We start from the raw sequence: 9,058 nt of genomic DNA, 5'->3' as shown, positions 1-9,058 counted from the left end.
GTATAGCATAATTGTGGATCACAGGGCATGCCTGCTGAGTTGTGAACCCTAACGTCCCATTTTTCAGGCTTCAGGCCTTAACCCTGATGGGGGACTGCCATTTTTAAAAAAAACAAAAACTGAAAGAGTGTTTCCTTGTTAGGAAATTAACCTTTTACAAAAGCAACTCGCCCCTTAAATCTCAGGCTTTGTGATGATTGCTGCTAGCCAAATAGGCTTTTTTAATCACCTGAGGGGGTTAAAACATTTCCACTACATATTTAGTCAGTTATACTTTCCACAGACATTCCCATGGTTCATGCATAAGCTGAATCAGCGTTACACACAAAATGCAATATACCTTCCTACACACTTTCTGTTCCCCATCTGGAATGCAAACAATGCCAGCGGCCTCCTGCTGTATCCTCCATAAGCTAGCAGAGGCAGTTGCAGAAAAATTACTTCTAGCCAAACAGTCCCCGTCGTCCTCTTTAACTATAAAATGCCTTGATATAGATCACAGATGGATTAGCCTTTTGTACAATAGTAGAGGCAGCCCTTTGGGTTCTTCTAGACCGGCATTCTTTGAAAGCTGAACAAGGAAGGAAGATGGCATGGATACCCCATGCACCCAATATCAACTAGGCAGGTAGTGCCTAGGTAAAGGTAAAGGTACCCCTGACCGTTAGGTCCAGTCGTGGATGACTCTGGGGTTGTGGCACTCATCTCACTTTATTGGCCAAGGGAGCCGGTGTACAGCTTCCGGGTCATGTGGCCAGCATGACTGAGCCACTTCTGGCGAACCAGAGCAGCACACGGAAACACCGTTTATCTACTTGCACTTTGACGTGCTTTCGAACTGCTAGGTTGGCAGGAGCTGGGACAGAGCAACTGGAGCTCACCCCATCTTGGGGATTTGAACTGCTGACCTTCCAATCGGCAAGCCCTAGGCTCTGGTTTAGACCATAGCGCCACCCGCGTCCCTATACCTATTCCTTGATAAAAGCTGCCAAATGAACACGCTGAAGTTATGTGGGTCTATACTACCACGGCTTGTTTAACCGTCATTCCTTCTTCCCAAGGAATCCTGGGCATTATAGTTCTGTGTAAGACAGAGGTGGGGAAACCGTGGCTCACCAACTCTCATCAGACCCAGCCAACATGATTAGTGGTCACAGCAACATCTGGAGAGTCCCAGGTTACTCACCCTTCGTGTAAGAGAAGGATCTGTAACGAAATTCTCAGGAACTCACTGAACTACAATTCGCCAAGATTATCTTTGTGGATAAAGCCTTAGCAGTTAAAGCTGGTTAACCCCAATGCAAACTAACCACGCTAAAAGCAAATTTAGACATTTAGCTTAATTAACAGTCATTAAGTGATGAGAGTTTACCAATCATGATTGGCTTCCTACTTGCTATAGCTCAGTCGTAGGGGATGGGGGGGAGAGAGAAATTAGATTTAGTTCATGTTTTATACATAATCTACACTTTCCAAAACAAGGTGTGAACAGAAACATATCCATCCTTTGAATTTTGCAGCATAGCTCTCCAGGCTGGAAAGATTCCTTATCAAATCTGCAGCTCACGCAGATCTGGAAGGGGTAGCTAATACCTCAAAATAGTAATAATAATAATAATAATAGCCTTGACAAAACAGAAAACTGGGGTCGAAGTAACACTATTAAATTTAGCAGACACACGTGTAATGTTTTATATCCCCAACCCCAAATCAAATGCACAGGTATAGAATAGAGAATACCCGTCTTGGGAGTAGTGCGTGTAAAAACAAGACCACAGAATTGCTGTTCATCACAAGATGAACATGAGTCTGCAGTATTGTGCGGCCGCAAAAAAAGACTACCGTAATGTGATTTTAGGCTGCATCAATAGAGCCGTGGTTTCCAAGCCATCATGAGGCCTAATAGTTTCACTTTATTCAGATCTTGTCTAAAGTACTGTGGCCCGTTTGGTATGTGACGATTTAAGAAGGATATAGAAAAACTGGAACGGTCAGAGGAGGGCAGCAAATACAAGTCAGGAGGAGTATGGAAAATGTCCTGTGAGGAAAGGTATGCTAGGACTGTTGGGGGAATGAAAGCACTCTTCAATACCTGGAAGTCTATCCCATGGAAGAGAGCAAAGACTAGTTCTTTGCTGCCCCAGAAGGCAGATTGAATGAGCTTCAGTTCAAGAGAGTATTTTTTGGTTGAACATAAGGAGAAACCTTTCATTGAACATAAGGAGAAATTGTCAAGAGTAGCTTGACAATTGAGCCAGTTACTGGAGATGGGCATTCTCTCTCTTTGGAGGTCTTTGGGCAGCCATCTGTTGGAGGATGCCAAAGCTTTGGATTCTATGCATGCAAGTATGGGTTAGGCAAGCCTACAAAACCCCTTTCCATCTCTATAATTCTTTTGAAAATAAAATTGGGTTTTCTGCAGTCTGATGGATGTCATACAGTTGCACTGTAATAAGTGAATTAATGTGACAATTAACATGGTAAATACCCTAGAAACCATTAGCCAGAGCCGTAGCTACAGGGGAGCTAGCCAGTTTTTTGTGTGCCTTGCAAAGCCTCCAGAGGGACGCCATTGAGGCTCCCAGCCTGTGTGTGTGTGTGTCCCACCTATATCAGAGGACCTTCCCTGTTAAATGTGGCACATTCATATATATATATATATATATATATATATATATATATATATATATATGCGTAGGAAGGTGCAGTGAGTCAGGTCCTGTGTTTGGTTTTGCCCCTAGGCTCCTTGTGCTCCTTGTCTAAGAGAAGGCCCTGAGATGATGCTGCGTAACAGACTTCAGTGTGAGTTTGGCTTGATCAGACACAATCCACAGAAATCTGAAATCCCCATTAAATTTGCGGCTCTTTCCTCTGGCTTGCATTTCAGATAACAACACATTCTGCGATGGATTGGTTTAACTGGTATAATTATCATAACTATAGACAATAATGTACACTTCTTTCTCTCTCTTACAGCCTACTTAAATGTTTGTGATACATTTCAGCTGGTTTCCACACACGTCTCTGTACTCCAGGCGAGAACAATGATCGTTAGGTTGATTTAGGTCTGAACCAAACAGATTTGGTCTTTCGCGGTTAAAGCTGCGTTGGTTGTGCGATGATTGCCGGGGGGTCGTTTCCAGACAGATACATTTTCAAATCTACTAATAGTGGCTTGCTGCTATTTTAAGTGCTTGCCTCCTCCCCCACAAAAAAGGCTACTGCCTCATTACTACACACGATTAATGAATTAATATACAGCTTCTGTGTAATACATAACAGCAATCAGCAGAGATATTTTCTTTAAAAAAAAAAAAAGTTTCCAGGCTAGCCTACCTTTTTTGTTAGCGCTATATAATACAGGAATCTGGAAAGCTGGCAAGATAGAAGCAGGGTATTAGTGCAGTCCTGAGAACTCTTTTAATAGCTCACAGGTTTTCTTGTGGGTGACCTCACGAAGCTTCCGAACACGCCGGATGCTGGAGGCTCCCACAAAGCTGTCTGGCTGCAAAACAGCCATTCCGTTGTGGACGTCGCCCATGATGATGAGCTGACCCCCCGCTGCAGTTATGTTGGGGCACGGGCAGTTCCAGTTCATGTTTAAAAGGGTGATTTCCAGAGGCTCCCTCCCCAAGAATTTCAGCCCCATTTTCTCGTCCTTTAAAATCTCCTCCACGGTCACCAGCGCGTGTCCCGAGTCCTGGTCCTCCGTCAGTTCGGTGACGTGGCCAAGAATAACGAAATCGCTTTTGCAGAAGCTCGTCACCAGCTTTTGGCGCGGCTTGCAAGCCTTGCAGGCTTTGCAGTGCATGTCCCTAGGGAAAGGGCACATCTCTTCGCAGGCCTCCCTGCTCTCAAAGTTATTCTCGTTGCCCCCGCAGCCTCCGTATATGAAAGACTGGCATTGTTTCGTCAAGCTGTTGTACGCCCACCGGGGCTCATAGGCTTTGCAGAGGCCTTGGAGGGCTGGCAAGTTGCAGACGTTGATCGGCCCGTTCATGCAAGTCAGCATGCAGTTTTCATAGGTCTCAAAGTGGTTCAGGTTGCTGTTGCAGTTTCCGTAGATGAAAGTGAAGCAGTTGTTTTTCTTGGCATCGTAGTACCACCGGGTTTGCTCCTCCCCGCAGTCTTCACTGTCCGGCTGCTTCAGACACTCATCTGTTGGAAAGTGGGTTTTGTTCTGGGCTTCTTCCATTGACGTAGCTTCTCCTTTCAGGACCGACAGTGGGAAATCTGCCTTGAGAATCCCGCCAAGGTTTTTGGCAGTGCAAGTGTACATGCCTGCATCTTGTAGTTGGGTGTTGTAGATCACCAGCTGGGCAATGTTTGTGACCACAATGTTCCCTCGGACGTGGTTGGGCCTCATGATGATTTTCTCGTTACTCTCGGTCTGCTTCTCCCAAGTGATTTCTGGCTTGGGTCGTCCAGTGACATCGCAAAGAAAGCTAACGGTCTCGCCTACGTAGACAGACTGATGGGCTGGGTTGTTGACTAGTACAGGTGGAAGGATGTCAGTGATGGTTGTCTCTAAGTAGGCAGTAGTGGGGCGAGCCGTGGTCTCCGGCGGGATAGGGCTGGTGTTTGGCCATGTAAGGTGGTAGCGACAGGTCACCACGTTGAGTGTAATGCTTTTGGTACATGCTTCTGCATCCATGTAGCATTTGTTGTAATAGGTGAGGCCGTCAGATGCGCAAGTAAAACTCGGCTCTTTTTCACACCTGTCTTTGCATTTGCAAACAGGCTGCCCATCCCAGATGTCGCACTCTGAACCTTGCTGAATGCACATGAAACGGTCACACGTTGCCTCTTTGGGCATCCCAACAGGTCCTTTCTTCCCTCTCACATCCATGTACCGAGCTGCAACGCAGCTTCTTGTTCCGCAGACATTAGGACAGCACTTCTCAAAGGTCTCACATTCCTAAGAGAAAGAAAAAATAAAACCATGGTGACAAAATCTTTGTAAATTAATTGGAATCCCCAAGTAGATTATACTGCTTCTTAAGACAGATGTCAACTTTGTAGAGTATTAGGATCGCCTAATATTGGGCGTTTTGAAAGGATATTTTGATATTTCAAAATATCACATTCCCCAGAATCTTGGCCCACAGCCAGCAGGGGCCCCAGACTCTTAACTTTTTATAAAGTAAGTTTCTAACCCTCCTAGTAGGACTTACTTCAGAGTAAATATAGGTAGGCTTGTGCTGTAAAAAAAAAAAACCTCTTAGGAAATCCCAGTGGTTGTACTTCTATGTTCTGGGACTACTTATAGCTGTCATCAGGGATTGAGGAATCATTTTTCACCAGGCCATCTGGAGTGGTGATTCTCTTGTGGTGTCTCTTCTTGCACCTCCACTTCCGTTTTGGCATTGCTCACATCTTCACACTGGCATAACCCTTTGCATGTCTCACTTTGAGTCTTGTTGTGAGCAGAGGGATTTACTCCCCTGCAAAGGATCATGGCCTGAGTGCATCTTACTAAAATTCTTATTTGTCCTACAGGACCTACACAGAGCTATGGCCTTGTAAACCCTAGTTATTCCTCAAACCCTTTTTCATGATGTAATCTAGATCGAGGGTTGCTTTAGCCACTTGAACAAAGTGGTTTGCTTCTTGAGGGGATGTTTCCAGAACTTCCTGCAAGCCAACCACATATGTTCCATGCTGGCTGTCTTCCAAAGCAACTACTCTATTCCGAACTTAAAAATGGAAAGTGTAATGCTGGTGGTCAACAAAAGAGGTTTAAAGACTGTCTCAAGGCAAATCTTAAAAAATGTAGTATAAACACTGACAACTGGGAAACACTGGCCTGCGAGCGCTCCAGTTGGAGAACAGCCTTTACCAAAGGTGTCATGGGCTTTGAAGAAACTCAGTCTCAGGACGCAAGGGAGAGACGTGCTAAGAGGAAGGCACACTTGGCAAATCCACACCGTGATCAACTCCCGCCTGGAAACCAATGTCCCCACTGTGGAAGGACGTGTGGATCCAGAATTGGCCTCCACAGTCACTTACGGACCCATTGTTAAAATCGTGTTTATGGAAGACAATCTTACTCGGCTACGAGTGATCGCCAAAGAAGAAGAAGAAGACGACGCTGGCTGAGCCATGACAGCTTTCTGGCCTGTCATTCATGAACATCCGTGAGTGGCCTCCTACTGTTCTAGCTCCAAGGCTCCTGTTGGAGAACAGAAAGGTCCCGAACCGATTGAGATTATCAGTGGGTTATATTGTTGGGTTTAGGCCCCATCTGATAGGGTGTTAAGTGTGGAGAGGAGCAGTAAATTGGGAGGTTCCTGCTCAAACATCAATTGCCATTTTGGGGTGGGGGATGAATTTTACTGAGACCACAGCAAAGAGGGATGACTTAGATCTCTCCATATGCTGCAGGGCAAATGACTATCAGCCCCTCCCCTCTCTGGCATTTTAATTTTTGGGGGAATGTTGTTAGTATCAAGAAGCATTATGCATTTCAGCCTGGTAAAAACACTCAAGGGTGGTGCAAAGCAGAGCCACACTGCTGGCTTAGAGGAAGGCACAGCTTTCCCTGTGTTTAGTATGGCAGCTGGAATCATCCAGGGATTTGGAGTTAAATATGCAAATGACACTGCACCCCCCCCCCTCTCCTTTCCATCTGATGCCAGGGAAGCAATGGAAATCTGCAATCTGTTTATGGGATTCTGATGAGCTGCATTTGAGCTAAAGAGCTGAGACAAGACAGAGATACTTCGGGGCTTTGGCCCAATAGGAAAGCCAATTTGGCAATAAGAGTTCAGCCTGTTCTTGACAAAGGGACAGCCTGCCTCTGGAGTGTTTATTATTATCATTTTTTTTAAAAAAAGTGTGGCATGGTTATCTGTCAGGGATGCTTTAGATGCATCCTGTATTGTAACTTCTGCACTGAGCATTAAGTTGGAGTACAGGATGTCCATACGGTGAATCTGTAGGTGGGCTGCCTTTGAAGAGTGTTCAAGAACTACAACTGATGCAGAATATTGGTGCTTAGAATGTTCATAGAATTGTGGATTTGGAAGGGACCCCAAGGGCCATCTAGTCTAACCGCCTGCAATGCAGGAATCTCAACAACAGTAAAGCAATCCAAGGCAGATGGCCATCCAACCTCTGCCCAACCTCTGTTGTGGGGGCATATTACACAGAATACATCACTCCAGTAATAGTTGAACTATTAAAGGGGTGTGGTTATCATCTTTAAAGACATGAAAAAGTTTGGGACTAGGGTATTTAAAGCAACTCTTACTCATTTACTATTGTGCCTGCCCCACTGAGATCCTTAGAGGAGGTTCAGCTCTGTATTCTACCACCATTCTGAAGTGGAACAGGGCCTGATTTGTGGTGGCACCTATGAACTCAGGAATTCGCTTTCTCATGAGAATCATACAGCACCATCTAGTTTAGCTGAGCTATTCATGACTGAGCTTTCCTTTGGTTTGGATTATAAAGGCTGGCTCCTATATCTATGAAGCTAGGTTTTGTGGACTGGTCGCTGTTTAGGAATTGCTGGTTTTTGTTTTTTTAAATGTAAATGTGTTTGGTTTTGAACTCTTTGTGAGTTGCTTTAAATGTATTGTGTCTGAAAATACAGAGTAGAAATGTCTAAATAAATTAAAAAGACACACCCCAGTCATGACTGGAAGCCTTTTTATTTGGATTTAGAAATTATGTGTAACACCCAAATCATCCCAGTGTACGTTTTATCATCTTACATTAGGGTAGTAATTGACCCAGAGGCAGAGCCGGTGTGCTGCATGTAGAAGGTTCCAGATTCAATCACCGAGAAAGACCTCTCCCTTAAACACTGGAGAGCCACTGGAGAGCAATGAACCAATTGCCTAACTCAGTGGTTTTCAACCAGTGTGCCATGGCACCCTGGAGTGCCTTGAATGATGCTCAGGGGTGCTGTGGACAATGCTGGCCTCTGTCCCTCTCTCCTTCCCTCCTTCCTCTGATGCCATCTCACGTCTCTGCCTCCCAAAGGCTTGCATGGCTGTTTGTTGCAGCAGCCCTGGCTACAAGCTCTCCAGGCAAATGGTGCCTCTGGGGCTGACAAGTGAGTGCTTCCCAGGGCCCTGGGGGCAGTGTGAGGAGGCACCTCTCTTTGGGGCGGGGTGGGGCGGGGGCAGCTCAGAGACCAGGGATGGCAGCAGTGGCCAAGGAGAGGGGAGAGGAGGCTGAGGGAACACTCCACAAGGGAGGGTGTTTGAAAAGCGATGAGGGGCTGCTGGCTTTGCAGGCAAGGAGTGGCACAACTGGGCTCCTGAGTCCCACAGGGGTGCCGCAGAAAGAATGTAGTTGGTCAAGGGAGCTGTGGACCTAAAAATGTTGAAAACAGGCATAGGCAAACTCAGCCCTCCAGATGTTTTGGGACTACAATTCCCATCATCCCTGACCACTGGTCCTGTTAGCTAGGGATCATGGGAGTTGTAGTCCCAAAACATCTGGAGGGCTGAGTTTGCCTATGCCTGGTTGAAAACCTCTGGCTAAACTTGAGCTAAGACAACATCCTACACACACACACACACATCCATGCTTATATTGACCCACACTCAACCTGATAAGCACACTGGGGACGTTATTAGATGTGGTTGCCATCAGTTTTTGCAATGCATCTGAAACAGAAAGCACAATTCAAGAAAGGCACAAATGAATCCCATTGAATTCAGTGGCGGCACAAACATCCATTTCAATCTTTCTGTTCCTTTCTTTTAACTGGAATTGCATATTGTTTTTTGGGCTGGGTTTGTGCCCCAACTCTCTACATTGCACTGGAACTTCAGGTAGTATGAAAAGTGGCTTGTGCATGTGCACCATGTAATATATCGACAGTGTTTTTAATTGGGCTGAGGGACAGGGTCTCTATGGAAGTCTGCAGATAGCACATTTAAATTTATTTATAGTAAGGAGGTTTCTGATTATTTAGTTTGGGGCCAGTAAACTCTTTGAAACACCTGCTGGAGAATCATTGACAATTGTATTCCTTGTGTCTTGTGGGTAGCTGATGGAAAGTGGGGTACGCCTTAGTTAGACATTTAGCTGACTGCGTGAT

The 9,058-nt window shown here is 45.5% G+C and overlaps 1 protein-coding gene across 1 annotated transcript; it reads right to left on the bottom strand.

The window, feature by feature from the left end:
* Window positions 1-2,918: 2,918 nt before the first annotated feature.
* On the bottom strand, window positions 2,919-4,864 carry WFIKKN2 (WAP, follistatin/kazal, immunoglobulin, kunitz and netrin domain containing 2). Its single transcript, XM_035104348.1, has one exon. It carries the CDS (start codon window positions 4,847-4,849, stop codon window positions 3,398-3,400), a length of 1,452 nt encoding a protein of 483 aa, XP_034960239.1. The 5' UTR covers window positions 4,850-4,864; the 3' UTR covers window positions 2,919-3,397.
* Between the last annotated feature and the right edge of the window lie 4,194 nt (window positions 4,865-9,058).

This window comes from Zootoca vivipara, chromosome 2 (assembly GCF_963506605.1).
Source record: "Zootoca vivipara chromosome 2, rZooViv1.1, whole genome shotgun sequence".
Taxonomy (NCBI): domain Eukaryota; kingdom Metazoa; phylum Chordata; class Lepidosauria; order Squamata; family Lacertidae; genus Zootoca; species Zootoca vivipara.
The sequence above is the reverse complement of the archived record's forward strand: the minus strand, read 5'-3'. Positions and strand labels throughout refer to the sequence as shown.